The sequence below is a fragment of the Salmo trutta genome, chromosome 1 (genome assembly GCF_901001165.1).
Source record: "Salmo trutta chromosome 1, fSalTru1.1, whole genome shotgun sequence".
Classification (NCBI taxonomy): Eukaryota; Metazoa; Chordata; class Actinopteri; order Salmoniformes; family Salmonidae; genus Salmo; species Salmo trutta.
The window spans coordinates 11581788-11609702 of record NC_042957.1 but is presented as its reverse complement, the minus strand read 5'-3'; the positions used below and the strand labels follow the sequence as shown (position 1 = coordinate 11609702).

The 27915-nt window shown below is 42.3% G+C and overlaps 2 protein-coding genes across 2 annotated transcripts in view; both read left to right on the top strand.

Annotated features, from left to right (window-relative positions):
- Positions 1-1291, top strand: part of LOC115162015 (homeobox protein Meis2-like) — a 29363-nt gene extending 28072 nt beyond the window's left edge. Inside the window, exon 13 of the mRNA XM_029712968.1 lies at positions 170-1291. The gene's annotated coding sequence lies outside the window, so the exon portion shown is untranslated. The remainder of the gene's footprint in view (positions 1-169) is intronic.
- Positions 1292-19262: 17971 nt separating this feature from the next.
- Positions 19263-26240, top strand: LOC115161879 (zinc finger protein 770). The gene is made up of 2 exons (XM_029712723.1): positions 19263-19411; positions 22120-26240. Exon 2 carries the CDS (start codon positions 22148-22150, stop codon positions 25580-25582), a length of 3435 nt encoding a protein of 1144 aa, XP_029568583.1. The 5' UTR covers positions 19263-19411; positions 22120-22147; the 3' UTR covers positions 25583-26240.
- Positions 26241-27915: the final 1675 nt, after the last annotated feature.

The window sequence follows — 27915 nt, the reverse complement described above, 5'->3', positions numbered from 1 at the left end:
ACACCACTGAACCAGCAATGTCCAAATGTATGTACCAGCTGTAAGACCTATGTCTGGCTCAGTCATGTATAGCATTGTCTTTACCTTATAAGATTTTGGTTCTGTATTTGACGTGTGTTAGGGTATGTTTGTATAAGAGACTGACCCAGGCTCCTTCTTTGTGTTACAGGCCTCCATGGTTTGCTCAGGGAAAATCCTGCCGCTTGGTCCAATGAGCGCGTGACTCTGCCCCAGTCACACCTGTACCTGTCATCTGACTACGCCCACCTCACCTCCCCACTGGAGCATAGAGGACCACATCTGCACAAATGCCGCCCACATTGACCTTTAATAACCCCACGCCTGGAGGAAGACGAGGAAAGACTAATAAACAACAACAGAAACAACAACATTTGCAGACAACAACAATCTTCCAAAACAAAAAAAGACTTCTGAATGAACAACGGAAGCTAAAATGACCTCAACAACATTTTGACACATTTTTTGTTTTGTTTTTTAAATTATTTATTTATTTTTCTACAATGGTGAACCATGGGGACAAGAACTTTTTAGTCTTTGCCCGAGATATATTGACACAGCCCGCACACACTCACACACTAACACACATTCCCTCTCTCTCTCACACACACACACACACTAACACACATTCCCTCTCTCTCACACACACACTCACTAACACACATTCCCTCTCTCTCTCACACACACACTCAAACAAATACACACACTTCATCTTATGAACACACCATTTGAGCCACTGTGGAATATCTAAAAAGATGATAAAGAGTTTTAATAACTGTTGTGGTGTATAGACTTGTGCTTTTTCATTTGACTGTTTTATTAACCATGTTTGCGCTTTGTGATCATTAGTTTATGGAGTGAGAGTTTATCACTAATCCCACCCCTATGTGCTGTGGAACAGAGAGAAAGAGAGGAAGAGAGAGATTGCCTTAGAGTCTGCAGCCTGGAGCTTGTCTCCGATACTGCAGATGGCAGCTCCATCCAGCTCCCAACAAAAAAACAAGCCCTCTTTTTATTTCTATTCTGAATGTGGCCCAGTTGCTTTTATTGCCCATGCACTGAATGAATTTCATATATTTGTATTATTCTGTTTTGATTTGGATTGTTCTGTGTTGTCCTGAAATCAGACTAAAGAGCTGATGGAGTGACGTCATACTGGTAAGGTGGATCTTGGACCGACTTCCATTTAGATCATGTTAAAATAGTTTTATAGCACACAGGAAGAAGGGAAAGGTTTCTGCACTAAAGACCAAAATAAAAACACATTTTAAAACTTGACCTCAGAGTCTTTTTTCGGCACATATTCAATTTCTCCTGTGAAAGAAAGAACCTTTTGAGGAGAGAAAGAAAAGTTAGAGCTTGAGTTGATACTATAATATGATACTGTGACCTAATTCAGTTGGATAACATCTGAAGTGAATGCATTTTTTTTGGTTTACTGTTTGGGCGACATTTACATATTAGCTACCTCGTGACATGTATTAAATATTGCATGTCTTTGTAAAAAAAAAAAATATTTGTATTAACAAACAACAATTCGTATTCACACACGAGGTCACGTTACAGTTTTGGTCGATATAGAACGATATAAGACGACCATTTCTTATTGATTGAGGCTGGCAGGAATGATGGATGACCTACCGGGCTTCGAAACATACTGAGATAGGTTACTGTGAATCCCACAGCCACACTCTGTCGTTTTTATCAAGACACTATTTAAAAAACAAACAATAGGCATATGCCACAAAGATAACCGTGGAAGCAACGACAATTTCATATTTTTTCAAATAAATTGGTATGATGTCACTCCTCCGGCAAAAAGCAAAACATTCATTTGAAGCTGGGTCTTGTAGCCTAAAACAAAACGTGGATTGAGAAACATTCGTTCGTATATGGATTTATTATGAGACTCGTTGATATTGCCTTATTTTTCAAGGATATATTCGTTTGACTAGTTTGCTGTCTGTATGCAGGGTGTGAGGTGGACTGAGAAAAAATGCTGTGGGCTGCTTGGATCATTTATCAATGTCAGCCAGTGTGCGGATTTGGTGTGCTGCTGTATTGATGAGGAGAATTACATAAGCAAGAGAGCAGAGACTCATGGGCCAATGGTAAATGTGCTATTATGAGTTAGGCATACAAGTTAGGCCTATTCATTTTTATTCATATATATGTTTTAGATTTTATCTTTAAATTCTTCTTCTTCTTGTTATTATTATTATTATTATTGTTATTGTGTTATTTGAACGGCATCTAATTATTTCTGTAGTTTTTTATATTTCTCTTATTATAGGTATAATCTGTAATAATCATGCCTTTTGAAACGGTTGCTATTTTTAGATTTAGCCTATATTTTTATCTCTCACCGAATAGAAATTCCTCCACATCAGTGAATATTTTAGATAACTAATCAATGATACCATTGGTTTTCTAAGATTAAACGTAGGATTGCATTTAAGAGCTTTGTGCGTTTTAAAATCAAATTCATTTCAATATTCTAGCTCTGCATGCGAAATAAAAAAAATAGTAGTATTTTCGTTTTGCAACGGTATAGCTAAAAAGAAAACTCAGGGAACTTGTTTTCTCAAAATGATTTTGGTGTCACTTAACCTGCGTCGAACATCGTGCGTCGCACCACTATGGATCAGTTGAAGGCAATACTTTTCCTGTCAAATATGAAAACTGATAGTCAAAAGAGCAGCTTGTAAGTCAGACATTATGGATAACGTTTCTTGTTTTAAATGTATATGTCAATTAAATGGACGTATAAAAACGACAACCATTTCAGACCAATGGCCTTAGGCTTGTGGTTTAATCCATGATACGGAAATATATTTATTTGTTAGGCTATTTAATTCGTAATCTTACAGCTGTAAATTAACTTCATATAGGCCTAATTAAATTATAAAAAATAAAACAAGTTCAACAATTGCCTTCTTTATAGTCGTGTTATTTAAATTCGTATAAACCAAACCTGCTTCTCCAACAACAAAAAGTTTGGACGGTTGAATATTCCAAGACATTAATTATTTAAATTAGAGATGATCATGAGTTCAAAACCACATCAGAAAAATAGAGAAATATAAATGTACAGTCGGCATCCAAGCTAAACCCATTGTGATACATCCTCTGCATAGGTCTAGATACCCCATGCATTTTCCACATGTACTGTACATAAAAACAAAGAGCAGACTAAAACGCATGCAGCCTTCGCCGATGTAGATAAATGCGTTTTGAAGGGTGCCGGAAACAAGCGCCTATCCACATGAAATATGGGTCATTCCTCCCGCAGAAAGCAGCATCACGTGGGAGAGAACTTATTTTCAGAACACATCCATTCTCTGGCGCATGGAATACTGCCAACTCTTCTGTTCCGCTAAATGGAAGGTACCTGCGCCTCTACAACCGAAATAAGTAAATAATGAATGGATTCTAATAGGCCAGATGTCCAGTTAATTTATACCATATAGATACATTGACAAAGATTAACGAGAAGATAGATGCATGGTAAAATCTGGAAAGCAGTCAGTCAGAAAATGAACACCAAGTTTCTCTGTTCACTGTGTTTTCTCCAACAAGTTTGCACGTGCAGAACAACATTGAACAGTGAACAGTAGGTGCACGCTCTGTTCAACATGTTCTGCACGCTATAGCCATGCTCTTATGGCTACAGCGACTGTGCCCTCTGAAATGGCTCTAAATGGTTTTATTCCAAATCACCAAATGTCATTTCTAATCTGAGGATCTCGCTCTCTCTATTACCCTTTTTGCCCAACACACACGTCCCCCTCTCTCTCTCTCCTCAATCAATGAATGGAGGGATGGTTGGAAGGTGATGCGGGTGGTTTTACTTCACAAAATCGTAGCCTACTCGCCCAACTCCTCTGTTCAGTCATGTCTTCATCCTGTCAAGGCAGCAGGCCAGGCACACATGTCCCAGATCCAGACTGACATCAACCAGAACAGGCTGGGGAGGTCTCTAGGCTCAGGCCCTGTACAGCCTGGAAGAGGCTGGCGGGAAATGTGGTATTATCCACAGGGGGTCAACACGTTTACTGCGGTGACATGTAAAGCTATAGAAAACAGTGCTCAGGGTTAGGGGTTATAAAAAAACAGGTTTGTGACCAAAAAAAGATGCTGGTTCTGTTTTTTTCTTCTAAGTTGAAGACGCTGTCATCCACCTAAAATACCCTATAAATAGGTCCCATTTTTATGGCAGGATATTTCAATAGATGACAGTATTTATTAATGGTTTATTGATTGATGTATTGATTTGAGCAGTAATGACAACATTCACCCGCTAATCATACTCGGCTAACACCAGTAGTAAACCTCCTTTTGTTAGATGCATATAATTACTCCTCAGCCCCTGGATCATTTCACCGACCCGCTGATCCCAGTTAAGGCAACCTGAGTAATAGCTACAGACCCCTGAATCAGCCTTGTCATACACAATCTCACATGTGTATATCTCCTCTCTCGGAATCTCTGAAGCATTTCTTTGAGACTCCCTGCAACATGGATAGATGTTCATCCCCCGGTTCAATTCCCTGTCTGGGAACGATTTGGGTTCAAATTTGGGATATTTGGGACAAGGAAAATCAGGTGGGGCAGCAGGAGGCCTCTCGTCTGTTTTATAGCAATACATGCCAGAGGTCAGGGGTCAAAGTTGAGAGAGGGGCCAGCAAGGCAGAAATAGGACGGTCGGGCTTGGGTTTTTATAGGATGGTGAATGGGGATGTTCGATGTGTCAGCTCTTCTAAACATTCTCTCTGGTATCGACCTTGATGTGTCATGGCGCTAAGCAGGGAGATACTATTATATCATTCTGTAGTGAATGGTGACCTCATATCTCCAATGAAACACTTTCCCTTCAGAGGAAAGACAGCTTGTAACACTACTGTATTCTCTCAACAGCCATTTTATTTGAGAGAATGGTACTACAGGGACTGAATAGTGATCACCATGGTTACTTGAATGTCCTGTTCAGTATATGCTGTTAAGTTTTACACTGGATTGGGAAAAAGGACAGGAGTGCATAATATTGTTTTTTTATTAATGTGACATTTTCTGATGAGAACACATTGATTTGCTACCTAACAACAGTCTCTGTTGTTATAAGTCTTTATGTTTATATTGCATTTAGAGTATATGTCTGTTGACATCAGCATCCTTTCCATTTTAAGATGATATTCTAGAATTCCTTTCATCCTGTCCAGCCTCTCCCTCAAGCCCTGTCTTTCTGCGTCTGGGATCTTTGGACATGAGAGTCTTCACTCAGATTAGGGTGAGAGAGAGGAGAAGTCGCACAGGCACAGCTGGACAGTGATCTAGCAACACTGGACGCTGCTTTGACAATCAAAGTGACAGATGTCGTCCCAGTTATTCACCTGACAACTTAGTTTCCACTGTTGTCCAGTCTATGTGACAGGCTCTCACACTGTAGCCGGCACATCAGAACCCTACTTCATTCAGACACCTTTACTACCTATTTAATTGTCCTCAGCAGCTCATGATTAGCCTATAAAACTACAATATCTAGCCCTAAATCTTTACTATCGTTTTCGTTTCGAATTAACTTCAGGTACTATCAGGTCAATGTATGTAATTCAATTATAAGCTTTTAAATGTTTTACGTATCTGTTGATAATAAAAGTAAACCCATAGTCTGGCCTTTCTGGGGTAATGTTTACCTTCAGTGGTAACACTTGTGATAGTATCAGTGGAGGCTGCTGAGGGGAGGACGGCTCATAATAATGGCTGGAACGGAGTCAATGGACTGGCATGGCACACATGGTTGTCAAGTGTTAGATTCCCTTCCATTTACTCCATTCCAGCCATTAATATGAGCCGTCCTTCCCTCAGCAGCCTCCACTGGATAGTATATAATGTTAATGTAACAGAAATAAAATCCATTGGCAGACTAATAACTGAGTCTCTAAAAGGTTGAACATATGTTTAAATGAGCAACGAACATGTAACGTAATTAATCGCACATGCGGAACAGTCTGAATAGGGGAAAGCATTGACAAATGAGATATTGTATGTCAGCGCAAATTAATGAGAAATTAAAGGTCAGAGGTCACAATGGGACCTCAAAACGCACACATGATTTTGATTAGCCGGCCCCTCTGTTTGGCTACAACTGTCACAAGCAGTCAAGTCATTGGGCAACCACTGAGAGGCAGAGAGCTACAGAAGTGAGATTTGTTTAGGCATATTGTCTAAGGCACCATGACGAAAAGACAAATGAATACTACAGGGAGGGACTGTTGTTTTAAAAAGCACATTTACATTTTCAGACGTTAGGTCACTATAGGGTTTTACTGACCTGGTGAACATGATTCATTTCATACCTATATGTTCTAGCTTTCAGGTCCTTGCAGTTCAAGTGTTACACAATATTTGACTATTAATTAAACTATTAATCAAATGTCCATTTGTTCCCAGCATGCATTAGAAGCAAAGACTTAACACTCCCACAAAAACACAAACGCACACTCTTGAACTGAGCCAGGACCCCCCCCTTCCTGCAGGACAACCCCCCCCCCCCCTCCCCCCACACACAAACACACACACAATCCACCCCAACACACACCCAACACACACACACACACCCCCCCCCTCCCCAAATAGTGTGAGTGTGAGCACCAGGTGACCTCGCTGAGCTCATCTGGTTCTCCATTACAACGACAAAGTCTGGGTCGGGCCTGACGGATGGCCGGGGCAGACAGAGGTAACGTGGGGCCTCTACGGGGGAACAGTCAGGGTTGAGACAGAGGACAAGGCTCCAGAGGAGGACTGGGCCAGAGTGTATTTATAAACAGGAACTTATCCCTCTTAATCCACAGAGTAGTTCATCGCCATCACCATTTCACTCTGAGGTGATATTGACAGTAGGAATATGTGTATACGTATAGTGAAATACACAGTAGATTCTTCCATTTTGCCTCAAGTTCATGCTGGTGACTGGGGCTATTTCATCTCTACATTTACCATAGTAAATTATATAGCAGATTCCTCCATTTTGGCTCAAGCTTGAATCGTGGATTGTTTGCAGTTTCTGTGATCCTGGATGAGTAGTGCTGTACCGCTGTGTTTGATCTCTACATCTTCTCTGGGTTACTCTGCCCCAAGACAGAGTCTCTCTGGTAGGGGTCAGGGGTGACCACCATTCTCAAAAAACATTAGTTCCCCCTCTTTTGGATAGGATGAAATCCCGCGGTGAGAATCTCTCACGGCCGTGTCCGTGTGACAAATGCCTCTGCCCTCCACCTGCGATGGGATCTGACAGGGTCATCACAGAGAGGAAACGTGCCCAGACCACTCGCATCACATAAATCTCCACAGGAGCCGACAACACAGAAATGCAGAACGGTCGTTTTCCCTTTTCACAGAGAGAGCACCATAACAAAACAGGCATTTGTTCCAAAGACATGTTTCTGATATGGTTTAGTTTAAACTTCATTTCTCAATACCCTTTTCATGTTAAATGTTAATGTAAAAAAAAATTGCAACTTAAAAGTCAAGACTTGGGACTATTGAATTTACATCTTGTTCTACATTTTATTTTCAGATCATGGAAAGTCTTCTTCTTCTTCTTTAAATCTTGGGTTTTCTGAACCTTTCGACAAAGACTCTTTATGAATATAATTACATTTCTCTCATGCAGGTCGGCGGAGAGGTCCAGTGTGAGAGTCCACAGCTGCTGAGTGAGAAAATAAAATAAACCATTGGTGATAATGGGTGTGCCCCAGAGTACAGGAGCTGTTGATTTGCCCTTGTCAGGTGAGGCCATTTGATTGTGATTACATCTATCACAGTACTGCAATTACTCTCCAAAATAAACATGTCCGCCGATCCACTCGCCACTTGTAAGGATGGCGAGGCTGCTCGATTGTAACCATCGATACCTCATCACACCAATGTCCTGTTGTTATGATACTGTTTTACATGTGAGGCAGAGCTAAGATGAAATGCAGGGAAATACACAGACATGCACAAGTACAGGTACAGTACATACAGTACGCACATACTAACACACACACACTAATCTGTCGTTGACAGAATAATCTGCAGGGACTGCATGGGGTGCGTGGCATAACGAGCTGCTGTAGTTCTGGCCTTAAGGTTTTTATCACTGGTTATGGACGTATCAGGATTGGGCAAAGGTGGTGCCTAAACTGGTTTGCTTTACACACACACACACACACACACACACACACACACACACACACACACACACACAATGCTTCTAGTGAGTGTTATAGTGGGTACACATCTTAATTAAAGTAATCTAAAGATCACAACGAAACATCAGATTTCCAAAACGCGACGAGCCCCAGCGTCAGACAGCAGTTAATGAATGAGAGGGGGTTCTGGTCCGGGTCATCCATCATCCAGCCCGGTTCGCCAGACAGCGCAGACGTGACAGGAACGGTCAAATAACATTTAGCACACGGGACCCTGTGTTTGGGGGGAGATTATTACTGTCAGAGCTGTAATGGATTAGCTTGGTTGTTTGGTCCGTCGCAGGTCCCAACCAATCGTCTGTTGGGCTGGTTATTAGCATAGCTATCAGAGGTCCAGCCAGGCTGCAGCAGGTTGGTGATTGACAGATGGAGGTGGCCGCCCCGGCAGACATTGAGCCAGACTCGGGCCAAACAGCCAGGAGCCAATTATATGGGGAGAAACAGGGACATTCATCATTCAGTTAGACACCTGTCCAGCCAGCACAAAGGAGAGATAGAGAGGAAGAGAGAGACAAAGAGAGAGAGAGAGAATGAGAGTGAAAGAAAGAAAGAAAGAAAGAAAAGAAAGAGAGAGAGAATGAGAGCGAGAAGGGGTGGGAAAGAAAGAAAGAAAGAGAAAAAAGATAGAGCGAGTGAGTGAGAGAATAAGAGAGAGCGAGAGAGAGAAAGAAAAGAAAGAAAGAGAGAGAAAGAGAGAGAGTGGGAGAGAGAAAGAAAGAAAGAAAGAGAGAGAAAGAGAGAGAGTGGGAGAGAGAAAGAAAGAAAGGGTGCATCCAGGGACTGAGATGATACTCATTAGACTGAACTGGGGGAAATAAAGGAAGACCAGGGTTCACATTCAAAGTACACTGAACAGAGAAGATGGAGGTAGAAACCTGGAGAAGCGTGCAGTTCCATAATCTGAAGGTACATAGAGAAGGGTAAAGCTTGTCTTTCGCCTGGCATGGATGGATGGATGGATCAGGGGCTGTGGTATTGGCTGTGGAATTGGCTTTTGGCTATAGATTCTCCTTGTATGATGTACTGTATACTGAAAATATAATTTTCACACTAATGAGTTGAGCCGAGCTGAACCGAGTAGAGCTGTACTGCGCTGGTCTGGTTACACATCCACCATAGTTGCTGGAACAGTGCTGTACAGGACAATGTGAAAACAGAATCCGAGTCAGCACAGTTCAGATTGACACAACAGTGTGAAACAGGTAGATACAGCTGTAACTACTACGGCAGACCTTGATTTGCTCTAAGATCCGGGGTGTGTCTGTATCCGCGTAGTGTGCAGCAACTCCTCCTCAGCACCCGCTGTAAGGTCACGCCTCATCAGCCCCTTAGCCATCGCTCCCTCCACTCCCTCCACTCCCTCCACTCACCCCTCTGTCTGATCACAGCCCATAAACCCGGAGCTGCATGACACCGAAATTAACAAACGCTTGACATTTGCTCCACGGCCAATTACTTAATATCCAAGGCTGAGCACATGTTGAATCAACATTCATATCCCTCAGGGATCCAGAGGCAGCTCTCTGCATCACCACCCAGGCCACATTAGGCCCCTTCCCCTGGGCCACTACCACTACGGCAAGCAGGCTCCACTGTCTACCCTCATCCAAACACACTGGAGACACCCCTCATCCAAACACACTGGAGACACCCCTCATCCAAACACCTTGGAGACACCCCTCATCCAAACACCTTGGAGACACCCCTCATCCAAACACACTGGAGACACCCCTCATCCAAACACACTGGAGACACCCCTCATCCAAACACACTGGAGACACCCCTCATCCAAACACCTTGGAGACACCCCTCATCCAAACACACTGGAGACACTGTCAACTTAAAGTCACCCAGCCAAATCAACCGTATGGGAGTTCAAATCAAATCTGGAGGTAGGTTTAGATTTAGGGTTATCCATCCATCCATCTATTACAGTAGGGTCAAACATGATAATGGGCTGGGGAACAGGCTGGAGAGAGGGCTAGGGAGCAGGCTGGACATGGCTGGGGAGAGGGCTAGGGAGGAGGCTGGACATGGCTGGGGAGAGGGCTAGGGAGCAGGCTGGACATGGCTGGAGAGAGGGCTAGGGAGGAGACTGGACATGGCTGGGGAGAGGGCTAGGGAGGAGACTGGACATGGCTGGGGAGAGGGCTAGGGAGCAGGCTGGACATGGCTGGGGAGAGGGCTAGGGAGCAGGCTGGACATGGCTGGGTAATGGGCTGGGGAACAGGCTGGAGAGAGGGCTAGGGAGCAGGCTGGACATGGCTGGGTAATGGGCTGGGGAACAGGCTGGAGAGAGGGCTAGGGAGCAGGCTGGACATGGCTGGGGAGAGGGCTAGGGAGGAGACTGGACATGGCTGGGGAGAGGGCTAGGGAGGAGGCTGGACATGGCTGGGGAGAGGGCTAGGGAGGAGGCTGGACATGGCTGGGGAGAGGGCTAGGGAGCAGGCTGGACATGGCTGGGTAATGGGCTGGGGAACAGGCTGGAGAGAGGGCTAGGGAGCAGGCTGGACATGGCTGGGTAATGGGCTGGGGAACAGGCTGGAGAGAGGGCTAGGGAGCAGGCTGGACATGGCTGGGTAATGGGCTAGGGAACAGGCTGGAGAGAGGGCTAGGGAGCAGGCTGGACATGGATGGGGAGAGGGCTAGGGAGCAGGCTGGACATGGCTGGGTAATGGGCTGGGGAACAGGCTGGAGAGAGGGCTAGGGAGCAGGCCGGACATGGCTGGGTAATGGGCTGGGGAACAGGCTGGAGAGAGGGCTAGGGAGCAGGCTGGACATGGCTGGGTAATGGGCTAGGGAGGAGACTGGCATGGCTGGGGAGAGGGCTAGGGAGCAGGCTGGACATGGCTGGGGAGAGGGCTAGGGAGGAGGCTGGACATGGCTGGGGAGAGGGCTAGGGAGCAGGCTGGACATGGCTGGGGAGAGGGCTAGGGAGGAGCCTGGACATGGCTGGGGAGAGGGCTAGGGAGGAGACTGGACATGGCTGGGGAGAGGGCTAGGGAGGAGGCTGGACATGGCTGGGGAGAGGGCTAGGGAGGAGCCTGGACATGGCTGGGGAGAGAGGAGAGATCAGGGAAGTGACAGCAGTGGGAAGGCTGATTTCTCCTCACCACGTGGGGGGGGGGACATGGGAGGCAGGGAGGACAGATGACTCCACAGCATCTGGGATATGCTGGCTAATTGCATGAGAGACTTACAAATATACACCGATGGTAATGAGCTCTGTGCTCTGAGTTAGTATTGACACTAAACCAGAGTCGTCGGGATATTGGATGATTTTTCTTAAGATATACAGTATATGCCATTTAACAGACACTTTTATCCAAATCGACGTACAGTCATGCGTGCATATCATTTTTATGTATGGGTGGTCCCAGGAATCGACCCCCTATCCAGGCAATGCAAGTGCCATGCTCTACCAACTGAGCTACAGAGGACCACCATAGATTTTATGGAATCTGTTTTAAACCTGCACACACACATGTTTGTTTCACTATCCTTGTGGCAAACAAACAATTGATTCCCATTCAAAATCCTATTTCCCTACAGAGATGGAACACGTTAGAGAGACAGAAGGTACGGTGCATTGCACAGTGTTGCAATGGCGTTTTTTGTCACAAAAGGGGCGGCTCCTTGTAATACTCTCCGGAATTTTACATAGTTTTATTCTACCTGAAAATTGAGACGTGCCATATCATTACATTCGCAGCCGTGTTGTCGCTTGGTTCCTTGATCTAATCTATAGGCTATATAGGCTATTCATCAAAGTAGCCTATTTTGCATTGATAACCAAATATAATCTCAGCAACTGTTCAAACAGTAAACCAAACAACAAGAATCCACCCAAAAAGGAATTTGGTTTATAAGTAATAACTAGCGATTATAGGCTATTGTGAAATAGTGTAACCTGCTAGCCATGTGCTATTTTCTCCATGACCAAAACATGATGACATTCTATTTTTAGCTGATATCAGAGTGAATACACTAGTTTGCTATGTTTTTAGCCAGGCTGCCAGCTAGCTAGTACTACAAGGGAAGGTCTTCCTTGCTTTCACAAAGTGAAAAAACAAATAAACTCTGCTACCTCCCCCTTGTGCATGGGAGTGGGACCGGAGACGATATCATGTTACCAAAAGGTGTCTGTTGCTCCAAAAATTCCACCCAACTCAAGCACACACAGTGGTGTAAAGTACTTAAGTGAAAATACTTTAAAGTCCTATTTAAATTATTTTTTAGGGTACCTGTACTTTACTTTACTATTTATACTTTTGACAACTTTTACTTTTACTTCACTACATTCCTAAAGCAAATAATGTACTTTTTACTCCATACATTAACCCTGACATGTAAAAGTATTTGTTACATTTTGAAAGCTTAGCATGCCAGGAAAACGGTCCAATTCACACATTTATCAAGAGAACATCCCTCATCTCTACTGCCTCTGATCTGACAGACCATCCCAACACACATGCTTCACTTGTAAATGATGTCGGAGTGTTGGAGTGTGCCCTTGACTATCCATATATCTTTTTTTTAATCTTGAAAACGGTACCTTCTGGTTTGCTTAATATTTATTTCATCTTTATTTAAACAGGGAGTCACATAGAGATTAAAAATCTATTTTACAAGAGAGCCCTGTATACATTACAATAAAAACAGAACTATAAAACAACACACATATATGTGTATAAAACAATATAATTCAGCACAAAATAAACCAAAATAAACATATTTAAGAAAAGCAATCACATTCAACTACATAGAGGTCCTCAATCAATAATGTAAAATAATGGCACCAGCACATCTAACTGCAGTGAACTCTGCAGATTGTTCCAGAAATTAGGGGCAAAAAATCAAAATGCAGATTTTCCCAAATCTGTGGAGACTGAAGGGATCTCTAATGTTATCCATTCCTGAGAACGGGTTTGGTAATTTATGATTCTTAACTTATAATATAAGGAATTTGAAATTATTTATACTTTTACGTTTGATACTTAAGTATATTTAAAACCAAACACTTTTAGACTTTTACCCAAGTAGTATTTTACTGGGTGACTTTCACTTTTACTTGAGTCATTTTCTATTAAGGAATCTTTACTTTTACTCAAGTATGACAATTGGGTACTTTTACCACCACTGCATGAACGCATGGACACACATAAATCAACGGAGTGAAGCTTGTAGTAACCTTAATCCCTAAACCTAAACCTAAACCTAACCCCTGAGCTTAAAATAACCTTTTTCCTTGTTGGGACCGGCAAAATGTCCCCACCTGTCCGTATTTTCCTTGTTTAACTATCCTATGAGGACTTCTGGTCTTCACAAGGATAGTTAAACGAAACAAACACACGCACACACACACACACAAACAAACACTCTGGAATGGATTCATTTTAAAACACATACACGCCCACACACACACACGCACACACACACACACACACACAGGCTGGAATGCGGAAATGTAAAACACATACACGCCCACACATGCACACACACACACACACACACACACACACACACACACACACACACACACACACACACACACACACACACACACACACACACACACACACACACACACACACAGGCTGGAATGCGGAAATGTAAAACACACACACACACACAAACACACACTCTTTCTTCCACTGAGCATACATTGTATAACAATAGGCTGATCCATGATCAAACAGAGGATTCCATCTGTATGTGAGTGGTTCTGATTTAAGTGGATGTGTCAGCAGGATGATGTATGACCCGGGAATGAGCTGCATCCCAGCAGCCTGATACAAGCAGCCTAACCCCCCCCCCCCCCCATCTGAGCCTGCCCCAGCCACAGCCACAGCCAACTCATTTGTCAGAGAGAAACCATTTTCTGTGCAGCAGTGCATTGAGCTTAAGGTTATTTCATTTCTTCATTACAAACTGTGGTGATCCTAAAATTCTAGGCTAGGCTAAGCTATACACACACACACGCACACAGAGAGAGAGGTATACAGATCACAGTTATTGTAACCTTGGTGTAGCCAGTGTGGTTTCATAAAGGGTTGTGAGGAAACAAAGGAAGACATTTGGTGTAGGGGAGGGTAGCAAAACCTTGACCAACTGTTGTGTGTAATTTACCTCACATAATCAAACTACAGCTAGCCGTTAGAGCAGCAATATATAGCCTAGCCTACACATCCAATCATTTTCTCTTTTTAAATGGTATAGAATTATAGCCACCCTCAGTTTTGCCTTTATGACCTTAGCATTGAACTTAACAACAATCCAAGGTATATGAGGCCTCTGTGTCCAATAATCACATGTAATTGTGCATAATGTGAACAGATTTGTCGGGGTTAATGTCCCACTGGGCACACACTGGTTAAATCAAAACATTTTCCACGTCATTTCAATGAAATGATGTTGAAACAACATGGAACAGACGTTGAATTGACGTGAGACGGGTCATGTTTGGGGACTGTGTTTGGCACAGGGCAGTCACACAGAGAAACAAAGACGGGCCAACGTTGTCATTCATTTTAGTCAGTGGCCCCAACTCTGCCGCTGGCCAGCCTGGCCTCAAGGACTAGAGGTAACATAGTAAAAGTAAATCAGTGACAGTGTAATTAGAACGATATGTTATGCTTGGTATGGTTACATAAGACAGAAGGTACCTTAACCCCTAAAAGTATAAGCCTTGATCGTTTCAAGATGGTCATACCATGGACAAATGCCACTATTGGACTGGAGGCGTCGCATCTCCTCGGCTTCATCTCCCGTTAATGTCACATTCATCACAGGCCAAGCCCTGTCCTGCCATGTCGGGAGAAATTAGACCGGTCGTGGACAGGAATTCATCGGAGGGACAAGCACAAGTTGATACTGTCTGGATAAATGTAGGCTAGGTAGCACCTGGACAAAACAAATGTCTCTTGTGAAGCTGTCTACTGTCTTGGTAGAATTGTATTCGTGATACATTTTGAATTAGTGATTGTGTTTCCAATTACAGAATGGTCCCTGGCTATGACAGTGATCAAATACTACAAAACTGAACAGTTAGTAACAGTAATAGCATCTAAAGTGATGGTTACTTTCTGTGCAAAATTGTATTGCCTCTCTCCAGTATTCTGAATGAGGCAATGCCTTTGTCTGTAATTTATGTGGCACAAACTGCTCTGTGACCTACTACTGCCACCTGGTGATGAATATGTGTCCTCATCTGTGGATTAAATAGCCTGTTAAAAAACATGTTGTACATCCCTGGTTAAGCTTTGAGGCAAGAGATATATGTCTCATGTGTTTACTTCAATGAGCTAAAATGTGACATTAAATGAAGTAACACACACACACAGACACACACACATACATGCTGTATCACATCCGGCCGTGATTGGGAGTCCCATGGGGCGGCGCACAATTGGTCCAGCGTCGTCCGGGTTTGGCCGGGGTAGGCCGTCATTGTAAATAAGAATTTGTTCTTAACTGATTTGCCTAGTTAAATTAAGGTTCAATAAAAATAAAAAATAAAAAAAATATATATATATATATATATATAAACACACAAACACAGACAATAAGCTCACACCAGGACTACCTGGCCTGATGACTCCTTGCTGTCCCCAATCCACCTGGCCGTGCTGCTGCTCCAGTTTCAACTGTTCTGCCTGCGGCTATGGATTCCTAACCTGTTCACCAGACGTGCTACCTGTCCCAGACCTGCTGTTTGTAACTCTCTAGAGACAGCAGGAGTGGTAGAGATACTCTGAATGGCTATGAAAAGCCAACTGACATTTACTCCTGAGGTGCTGACCTGTTGCACCCTCGACAACCACTGTGATTCTTATTATTTGACCCTGCTGGTCATCTGTGAACATTTGAACATCTTGGCCATTTTCTGTTACAATCTCCTTTCGGCACAGCCAGAAGAGGACTGGCCAACCCTCATAGCCTGGTTCCTCTCTAGGTTTCTTCCTAGGTTCTAGTCTTTCTAGGGAGTTTTTCCTAGCCACCGTGCTTCTACACCTGAATTGCTTGCTGTTTGGAGTTTTAGGCTGGGTTTCTGTACAGCACCTTGTGACATCAGCTGATGAAAGAAGGGCTTTATAAATAAATTTGATTTACATCACCAGCCATGTAAATCACCATGTACACTCAACCACACAATAATGTAATATGAATGGAATCGACAGACGTATTCTGTGGCTAATGGGAATAATGTGTTTTCATCACTCCGTACCAGAGGAGCTTTGGGTTCGGCATCAGAGTCAATAGAACCCCGCTTGAGGAGATGGTGCAGCATGTTACAGGCAAGTCCAGGGGACGGAGCCAACCCTCTGGGATTCAATCAATCAGTCAGCCTGGCCCTCAGCCAAGTGCCAAGATCTGCCCATCCCTTTGTGTTACGCAGATTAGCTGCACATGCATGATGAGGAATGAAGGAATTTGTCATCATTTGCATCATTCCACAGAGATGCGGACTGAGCGGGGAAAGCGATGGGTCCAGGCTTGTCATGTCCCACGGGCAGGTTGCAGAGGGAGCGGAGCAGGGAGATCTTTTTCACTGGAAATCAAAATCCTACTTTGAATTTGTCAACAACAACAAAAATAATGTATTGTTAATGTCCTACTGTTTTGTAACTCCCTGGCCATAGAGAGGGGTTTTTTGTTCTTTTTTTTGGTTAGGCCAGGGTGTTACATTGGGTGGGAGTGCTATGTTCATTTTCTATGTTGTCTGTTTCATTGATTTTGGCCGTGTGGCTTCCAATCACGCACAGCTGTTGTTGGTTGTTGCTGATTGGGAGTCACACATAAGTGCCTGTTTTTCCGTTGGGCTTTTGTGGGTAATTGTTTCTGTTAGATTATTTCCTAACAGGACTGTTTTGCTGTCGTGTTTTTGTTCAGTTTTGTATAGTGTTCTTACGTTAATTAAAATCATGATGAACACTAACTCCGCTGCGCCTTGGTCTACTCTCTCTCCGGACAGCCGTTACATGTTTGAATATACTTACTGTAGACCGCTCATATGTCAGGCTGAAAGCAAAATTGTAAATCTAAGTGGTAAAATGATCACTCATAAAAAAAATATGGAGATGTGGTGTTTAAATGGCAATTCCAGAAACGTTCTGTGTTTTTATTTCCCCAGAATGCTAATCAGAGGTAATTAGACCCCTCATTAGCCATGGGGGTTGAGGCTATTCAAATACAAAATTGCACAAATAAATAAAATCTATTAAAACAAACACATCATCTCACCTCCCCTCTACTGTTAAATGCCCTGAGGACTCCGGAGGCTTTTGACCACGCACACATGATGTTCTTTCTCTGTCACTGTTTATGCAACTGTTATGACTGATTTGACTTCCAGCTCATTGCAAGTGTTCCACAGTAGTTAATAGTATGGCTTTGACCCCTTGTCACGTCCTGGCCAGTATAAAGGTTAATTGGTATTGTAGTTTGGTCAGGACGTGGCAGAGGGTATTTGTTTTATGTGGTTCAGGGTGGTGTGTTTGTTAAAAGGGTGTTTGATTTAGTATTTCCGGGTTTTGGTTTATGTTTAGGTATTTCTATGTGGAGTCTAGTGAGTGTATGTCTATGGTGGATTAATTGGGGTTGGGACTCTCAATTAAAGGCAGGTGTTTTCTCTTTGCCTTTGATTGAGAGTCCCATATATTGGGGTGTGTTTGTCATTTGTGGGGGATTGTTCTGTGTTTAGCCTTGTGCCTTACCAGACTGTTTTTGTTGATCGTTCGTTCTTTTGGTGTTCATTTTGTATTTATTAAAAAAGCAAGATGAGCATACACATACCTGCTGCGTTTTGGTCCTCCTTCACCGACGACAACCGTGACACCCCTTTAACTGTCAATGGGATAAATGGTATCTCAACAGAAGAACTGAAAGGAATTGGCTACATTTCAATGCTACTGTTTTGGATGGTAATACATATCTATTCTTCTGAAAATTATAGGAAAATGGTAGCCTGGATGCCGACCTGTCTTCGCTCTCTTGCCAACTCTTTGAGTTATCATGCCAAACATTTAGCTTGACAATGTCGTAGGCAAAAGCACAGATCTGGGACCAGGCTAGGAAAATGGTGCATGCATCACCCAAGGCATGCTTCTAAGATATTATATTCTATTGTCAGTGTGAACTTTCAGGAGTAAATCAGATTAGGCTACTGAATATTTTATATTGATGTCTCAACAACAACGGCAGGACTTGGGGACAGCCTTGCTCTGCATTTCTATAATTTATGAGAGATAAGACTAAAAAGTTGAGCCTCCCTGTTAAATTGCTTTTCTTGTTTTTATATTATATTATTTTCCATGCTGTCACGATTGTCGTAAGGAGTGGACCAAAACGCAGCGGGAAAATGTATACTCATCTTTTTTTATTTGAAGAAGGAAAAACAAAATAAACACGTATACAAAAACAAACGATTCCAAACAGTCCCGTCAGGTGCAACAAACACTAAACAAGGAAATAACTACCCACAAACCTCCATAGAACAAACACCCCTATAAATAGGACCTTCAATCAGAGGCAACGAGAAGCAGCTGCCTCCAATTGAAGGTCAACCCAATAAACACCACATAGAAATAGACCAACTAGAAATAACATAGAAATACACTAACATAGAACATAACCCAAACAACCCCGAAACACCCTAAACAAACACCCCCTGACACGCCCTGACCAAATAATAACAAACAGCCCCTTTACTGGTCAGGACCTTTTATGTTATATTCTATAGAATATTTAGAGTAGAAGAATATAATATTATCTTACATATTATGTTAATATTATGCTTAAAAATATATACAAATACCTACCATCAAATCGGACCCATAGCTTACCACGATTATTGCACACAATCAGATTTATCCGCGAATCTGATCACATTTACATTTTCTGAGCAATTCACCATGCATTCCACAGTGGATTATAAACCTAGGAACCTAGAATTGCGATAACGTTTCCGCCCGTGCACTTATAATAGACGTCAGTTGAAGGCTTGTTTTGGAGAAAGTGAACGTTTTAGCATAACGTTAGCTAGATAGCAAGCTAAATGCTTATTTTGTCAAATAATAACAGTATTTGTTACTTAATAGCTTGTGGGGCGGGATTTAGCCATTTCTAAAGGTTGCCATAAGGTGAGTTGGCAGAAATTAATCGAATGAATTTTGTTTCATAGCTACATTTGTGGGTAGCTAACGTTAGCTAGCTAGCTCTGTTTCAAAAGTAACCAGCCTCCCTTGTTGGCTAGCTAGCTAGCAAATGTTTGTAAAAATGTTATTCTGTTGGATATTATTTGGTAACACTTCATTTTAAGGGGTCCTCATTACAGTGTAACTACTACTGTAACAAGTATTGTAACGTTAGTTGATTGTAATAACTCATAGATACACTGTAATAACATAATGTAACTTGGTAATTGCAGTCTGTAATTACAATGGTTTAACAACAAATAAGGGTTTATTTTCTTTTCAGCTGCATCCGGTTCAATAATAACTGTCATAAGGTCGTAATCGCTTGTGGACAGATGCGCTGCGTGTTGCGAGATTTAAACAATTGGAGGCTCAATAGGCTATAATTACCTACCCGTGAATGCGCACTCTTTAAAATCTCCACTCAATGTTTTTGCTAGCAATTGCCCCCAAAAAGTGTACCATCTGGGTTAACATGGTTGAGTTTACAAAAACAGATCAAATATAGATAGGTCAACCTCACTGACTGGGATCTACCATACGGATGTCATCCCAGATGGCGGCAGGTAGCCTGGTGGTTAGCCAGTAACTGAACGTTTGCTGGTTCGAATCCCCGAACAGACTATGTGAAAAATGTATCAATGTGCCTTTGAGCAAGGCACTTAACCCTGTAAGTCACGCAATATTATTTAAAATTATAATAAAAAAATAACTCATAATGAATGCATATGTTACCCATTATGATAAACCCATAAGTACCATACAGAGTACATTATATATCTGCATAAGTACAATGTATTTACAAGGTGCTACACAGGATTTTGAGGGGCACTTGTAATTAACGTGTAATTATACACTGAGTGTACAAAACATTAGGAACACCTGCGCTTTTCATGAGTGACCAGGTCAATCCAGAGGAAAGTTATTTATGTCACTTGTTAAATCCACTTCAATTAGTGTAGATCAAGGGGAGGAGACAGGTTAAAGAAGGATTTTTAAGCCTTGAGACAACATGCATTGTGTATGTGTGCCATTCAGAGGTTGAATGGGGAAGACAGAATATTTAAGTGCCTTTGAATGGGGTATGAGTATGTCAAGAACTGCACCACTGCTGTGTTTTTCACGCTCAACAGTTTCCTGTGTGTATCAAGAATGGTCCACCACTCAAAGGACATCCAGCCAACTTGACACAACTGTGGGAAGCATTGGAGTCAACATGGGCCAGCATCCCTGTGGAACGCTTATGACACCTTGTAAAATCCATGACCGGACAAATTGAGGCTGTTCTGAGGGCAAAAGGGAGTGCAACTCAATATTAGGAAGCTGTTCCTAATGTTCCTGACAACCTGGCCCTAATTTTAAGGCTTCTGGAAGTGCCATCCAAGTGGGAGGATAAACACACTGGTACACCACAGAGTACATGTAATATCTGTAGAAGTACAATGAAATTACTAGGTGTTACACAGGATCTAGCTAGTTAAAATGAAGTTCATCTTGGTGTACTTGTAATTATTGTGTACCTACAACAATAGACTAGCTAGAAAATGCTAGCGAACTACCTATGCTAAATTGTCCAGCCGAATTCATGTATTCCAAAAAGCTAGAACAAATTGCATGGAAAACGTACTTTCTCTCTTCTGTATTGACGTTTTTTTAACCTACAACACTTGTATCTTTTGCGGCAATCTTTCATGTCTGTATTTTGCACACTGACATTCTTCTTGACCCTGTTCTATGCGCACTGTATCAGCACATGTGGGCATGTTCGAGGTCGTTGTTATGTCGAGCGTGTTGCGCAGATGGACAGATCTTGCAATGATGCAGTATGTATAAATCATTGAGGTCTTGACATGATGCCTTAATTCCTGGGATAAATAAATAATTGCTCCAATGCATCCCATCCAAAAGTGAGAATGTTCCTCAACAGTGAAACCCTTGCAAGGTTACATGACAGAATAAGAGTTTGCGTTATGACCATTTTAAGTTCATTTATAAACTATTATTCAACTAAGCTTAAAAGGCTTACAATTTGGAAAGCACAAATGACTATGTAACAACTTTAAACTTAACTTTTTATTAATGTGTCTAAAAATGTTTAATTGATGGTTAATAACCTTTTACCACAGTGGGCTAAATCAGGGTCACATAGAGTGTTTCTTCATAGTCTTAAACGTACTGTGAAACAAAAGTATTCAGCTCACACACATGGTTCTGGGCTTTAAAAAAAGAAGACGCCTGTACCATGTCAGATATTTCTTTTGTGAACCCGTTTTTGCCATTGCGCCTGGGCATCAGAATCCAGAGCGCTTTATTGTAGAGTTGTGTCAATGAGGTGGTCGGTTTTCAATTGGCTAACCCTTATCATGTGGTTTGTGCATGCTGAAATATGGTGCGTTGGGATGCTATCGGAAACTTGAACATTTGTAACAAGCATGGTAACACTCATTCGTTTTTACACCCCTGTAATTACAGACTGCAGTTACCACCAGTTACATGTTGTTGTTACAGTGTAACTATGAATTATTACAATTAATTACATTACTTGTTACAGTGTAATGACATATGTAATTACACTGTAATAAGGACCCCTTAGTTTACATACTCTATAATACATAACAATATTTGTAAATGACTAAATGATTTGTTCACTACAGATGTTGTCCTCCCGTACTGGCAGCTGGGATGTGCCACGGCGGAACTAGAATGATGTTAGTAGACACAATGCTAGCCAGGCAACATGGACCACAGGAGGCCTTTGGTGTTATGGAGAAGACGCCACAGGGCAGGAATTATCAGTGTGTCACATGCTTGAAATGTTTTTCCGCCCCATCCAAGCTACAGAGGCATATCCTTTCACACACAGGACAACGACCATTTGGGTGTCACCTCTGTGAAAAGGCATTTCGGCAACTAGCACACCTGAAACTCCATCTTAATACACATCTTTATCCAAAACGAACTGAACAGAAGAAGATGAATGTAAAGTCTAGCTTGCATCCAAGTGGATATGAAAATACCCCTCCATTAAAGCTAGACAACTCAAAAGCATGTTTGCAGACAGGCTCCTTGGACCCAGTCGGTGCAAAGGACACATTGGAGGTAGACATCAGGCCTACTGCACCTGTCCACATAATTGAGGAAAATTCTCTCTGTTCCTCTCGTTGTATCGCTGAACTATATCCCCCACACTCCGAGGTCGAAAGGTTTGAGAAACAGCACACAGAAGAGGAGCCAATCAGGGACCACGATGACTGGAGTGAACCTGAGAAACAGACACTGGATGAGGATAGATCCTCCAGAGATGAAACAGTGGACAAACATACAAAAAGAATTGAGAATTCAAACTCTCATAAATGCCCTGAGTGTTTTAAGTGCTTCAGCGCACCGTCCAAATTAAAGAGGCACTGCCTGATTCACACAGGCCAGAAACCATTTCAGTGCTACCTATGCCGGCGTGCTTTTAGGCAGCTGGCCCATCTTAAGGTACACTACAGCATTCACTCAGGGGTCGCCAAGTCTAGAAGTCTCAAATCTTTCTCTCAACCCCAGAGGTCAAAACCCTGGCCAAGGAACTATCCATGTAACATTTGTGGCAGGAGATTTAAACAGAAGAGACATTTGATAGTTCACCAGCAAACTCATCAAGATCCAGATACTGCTGTGCAGCCTGAGAAGTTAGATAATACGAGTAAGGCCTGCCTTCCAACTCACACTGACCATGCATCCCAAGTAGATTTCTCAAACTCTGAAAATGCTATAGTGTACAATACAGAGCTGAATGAAAAGAGTCAAATACATGTTGTTGAAGGTTTAGACAGCTTATCTGAAGAATGGCATAACAGTGCAAAGCATGCGTCACAGGACATTGACCTCACTCACTCCTCAGACAGAAACAATAAGCCATCTGTGTCTAATCGCACTGACCGTACAAACACAGGTAAGGTAAGGGAAAATCAGTGCATGCTGTGCCTAAAGAAGTTTGACTATCCCTCCAAACTCTCCCGACATCTATTGGTCCACATGGACATCAAGCCATTCGGATGCACCGTCTGTAGTAAGTCTTTCAGACAGCACTGCCACTTACAGAATCACATGAAGGCTCACCACGTAAAAAGCGACAATGTTTTGAAAAGTGTAGAAGATGCTCCCGACCAACCAGGGGTTATTCTATTAAAGGACGAGTCTGTTTCTGAGATGAGGAGAAATCAAAGTGAACATTTAGACCAAGTTTCTCAACCTCAGGAAGGCAGCAGAGACATCAGTGAAGTTGGTTGTTTTCTAAGCCAGTATGTTCTACCTGTCAGACCTACCTTAAGTCATTGCTCCACTGACAGTCTCTACAACTATGGTGCTCAACAACCTACATGGAACCCCAGTAGGAAGCTGCTACCTGGATTGGACTGTGATACAGTAAACAGGAAGTCTGCAGCGGAGCCTGTGTCTCTCAGACAAGGACATAACACAGACTACACAAATACCAGTGATGTGTTTGAAAGCACACCAACACACCAATCACTGGTAGGCATATCTAAACAAAGGAGTTGCATCTTTCAAAACAAACCCACAATCCATGGCAGAGGGCGTTATTGTTGCCCAATTTGTTCAAAGCGCTTTGATGCTCCATCCAAGCTACAGCGGCATTCCCTGATCCATACAGGACAGAGGTCCTATCAGTGCCCCACTTGTCTCAAGACATTTAGACAAAAAGCTCATCTGAAGGTGCACCAGTCTGTTCATGAACAAAGGAAAGAGGCTAAACCCTCTACTAGTCATAGTGAAGACCGAGAGACCAAGTCTTTCTCAAGACCAAAAAGGACCCCATCTTCAAATGAAAAGGACATAGTCTTCTGTAATAGAAGTCAGAAGACATCACGTGACAGTGATCTCTCTGCTGTCCTTCCAACTCAATCCGACTGCCCCCTGACAAACAACGACAACAGCCCACCACCGCCTTCTGTTGCACCTAGGAAATTGGGGGGGTACCAGTGCATGGCCTGTCTAAAGAAGTTTGACTATCCTTCTAAACTCTCCCGACATCTATTGGTCCACATGGGCATCAAGCCTTTCAGATGTGCCGTCTGTAGTAAGTCCTTCAGACAGCTCTGCCACCTACAGTCTCACATGAAGGTCCACAACAGTAAGACCACACTGCATGAGGATGGTCAACAGAGGAACATTAACTTGGCTCAACTGGACAACATTCCCCCTGAGGCTGGGGTTGTTTCGGAGGTACACATCTTTGCAGCAAGTCTTCATCCAGATGAACCAGGCCCAAGTCAAACTTTTGGAAATAACATACAAAATAGTAATGGTGGTGAATCCTTATCTCACTACTGTTCAACAGAAAGCACGAACCAATCAACAGAAATCATCAGAAAGAATGAAACGACCCCAACCCCTGAACAGTCAGAAGACATGAAAAGCATGAAGTCAGAAAATAACTGCCTAGTGGAGCAGAAATGCATCTCGCCTCCTCAACTGACAAAGAGCACTTGGAATATTGCTGAAGAGAAACATGTGGACAAGTTTCCCTCGGATGAATATTATGGACAGCAAAACCACCCCCTGATTCCCAACTGGTTAAACCCCTATCCATATCACCAAGAAACCGCAAATAACAAACAGACATATCCAATTGCTACCCACCGTCTTCCTTACCTGGAGGAACCAGGACCCAGCCACAGTGACCAACCGGAAATACCAGTTGATGTGAATCACAAGTTAAATCTATATCAATCCCCTTTAGAATCTCCTAGCACTAATTCACAATATGGAGCTAAAGAGGAGGAAAGGTTGGAGGTTGGGCTTAGGTCAGAGTTTAATGTTACATACAAGTCGGAACCTCCCAACGACCTTCACGGCTGCTCAGACTGTAGTCAGTGTTTTACCACCAAGGGGAAACTGAATCATCACAGGTGTTCTCCAAGACATTCAGCTGAAGAGAGGCAGGCGAGCTCATATCGGTGTGCTATCTGCTTCAAAAGCTTCGAGGCTCCCTCGAAATTGAAAAGACACTATGTTATCCACACAGGCCAGAGGCCGTTTCAGTGTACCGTGTGTGGAAAGTCTTTCACCCAGGCAGGCCATTTGAAGACACACCTGCAAACCCACAGGTAAAAGACTTGGGACATTCACCTACTGTATAACGACTCTAATCACAGATCTCCACACACTCCTATCTTACTTATATTTACCATTCTCCTCTACTCTCCAACATTAGCTTTTTGAACTGCAGAATATACCTTTTTATTATGTATATTGTTCTGCCTTTCTATTCTGTCTTATTTTCTTGAAGTGGCTTTTATAGATGGTGTTATATGGTTTAATGACTTTGTACTATACAGTAATGTACGTGTGGTGTATTAATTGGTTTCAACAATCTGCCTATTTACAGTGTGATATTGCATGTTTATGTGTTGCCTGCATTATGAATATGTAAATATGACAGCAGTCGGTACTTCTGTTTCACACACAAAGTATACACTAATGCAAATGTGTCTTTAGTGCAACACTGGCTGGCCATGGCATTATGGTGCTAGTTGCTTATAGCTAAAACAATATACATTTTGGGTAGGTCTTGTTATTGGAACTGAGATAGGCATTATTTATTTTGAGATGGTAGGATCAACGCCATCAGATAACTGGGAAGTCGTTTCATTGTGGCTTGCAGTACCACCTGTTCACACAAGATGGCATCATGTCTATGTGTTTTGGTTGGTTGAGATGCGGTTGGGGGGACACTTCAGTGTGAAATAAACTCTTTTTTTACATGGTACATTTTCTGTTTGACATTTAGATAGAAGATCATACTGATTTATGAATGTGTACTCATTTGAAGTGTTCGAACTGTCTTTAATCCTGATGTAAAGGTTCTGAGACATGTTGAGGATCTTAAAGAGTAGACTACCTAAGCTGGCAGGCCATGACAAGATAAAAAGCTCATTGACCTGTTAGGGATTTGTGGAGTACGGATTACGGGGATTATTTTCCCCCTAAAACCATTCAAGATTCAAGCTGTTTCTTCTTTAACCCTCCTGCTGTGTTCTGGTCGAATTGGACCGATTTACAAGTTTTCTCTCTGAAAAATGTTGTTAATTTAATATTATTGTCATATAAGGTTCCATGACTTTGTCCACACAGGGCATCTGAACACACAAACTACATTTTTATGATTTTCATTACATTTTGGGTGTTTTATTTACCTTTTGTACACCTGTGATGTTACCAGTCATTAGAAATGAATGGATGACACTACAATTAGTGTATAAAACTGAGCTCAGTCACATGCCCATTCATCAGATGGATACACTTCCTCTCCCAGACCCCTACCTGCATGTGTGTTTGAGCGCATATACACAGACACACACACACACACACCCCACTCCCCTTCTTGGCTTCCATGGCAACCCCCACGGGAACCTTTCCCCAATAGAATCTTTCCCCACGGGAACCACACCTGTTGGCATTCTCACAAACGATCGCAACATTGTTTCAATAATATATAGAACCTTTCTAGCAGCTCTGGTATATAAAGCTTTTTTGAGGCCTTGCTCACAATTCATTCTGTGGCAGCCCAATGACCAAACGATATACTGTATGAGAGACTCTTGTTCATATCTTTGATCATGACACTGGTGAGGAGGAGAGAGTCCTTGTTAAACTTTGACACAAAGTAGTCTGTGATAAATAGCACAATATGTTTCATCTGAGTATTTGTTATAGTCAAATTAATCCATACATTATGCTTTTTTTAAACTCAAAAACTAGTTGTATGAGCTCAAGTCAATGAGGCCTACAGGCCATAAATAGCAAATAGAAGTTCAAAACTTGTAATGTTCACAAGAACCTATGTTGATAAAAAGATCTAACACAACATTAGGTGATAATATATGTATTATGGATTTATAATCAGCTATAATGGGGCGGTCATTTTGGACCGGGAACACAGAATTAATTAACATGAAACAAACACAACAGCAGGGTTAAGAGTTTCACAAGATGTTATATTATGTTAAGTATATTATATTGTATGCAGTTCTACTGTATATGCAAATAAATCATAGAAGTTTTATCCAAATGTGTTACAGCAGTTCATTGATGTAAGGATAAATCAATATTGCTTGTGCGGGAGTTTTTGAATGTAAAACAAAGTGTAAGGGATCTTCTTCATTGTTTGCACTCCCTGCCATCATGCAATGGGGATGTGGGGAGGGATTGGGAGAGGGATTCATTTCTGTCATTTTGTACATCTAAATGAAAGTCTCCTCCCTAAATGAAACATTTTGGTCTTTACTGAGGCACCCCACAAAAAACAAAATCCAAATTTTATTAATGGATCAGGTCAGATATTTTTGGGAGTTACCTGTCAACGTAAAAATATCTCAAAATGCCTGAATATGTAGGCTAGGTGTAATTGACCAACAGCCGAAAACATAGACGATGCTACCCTG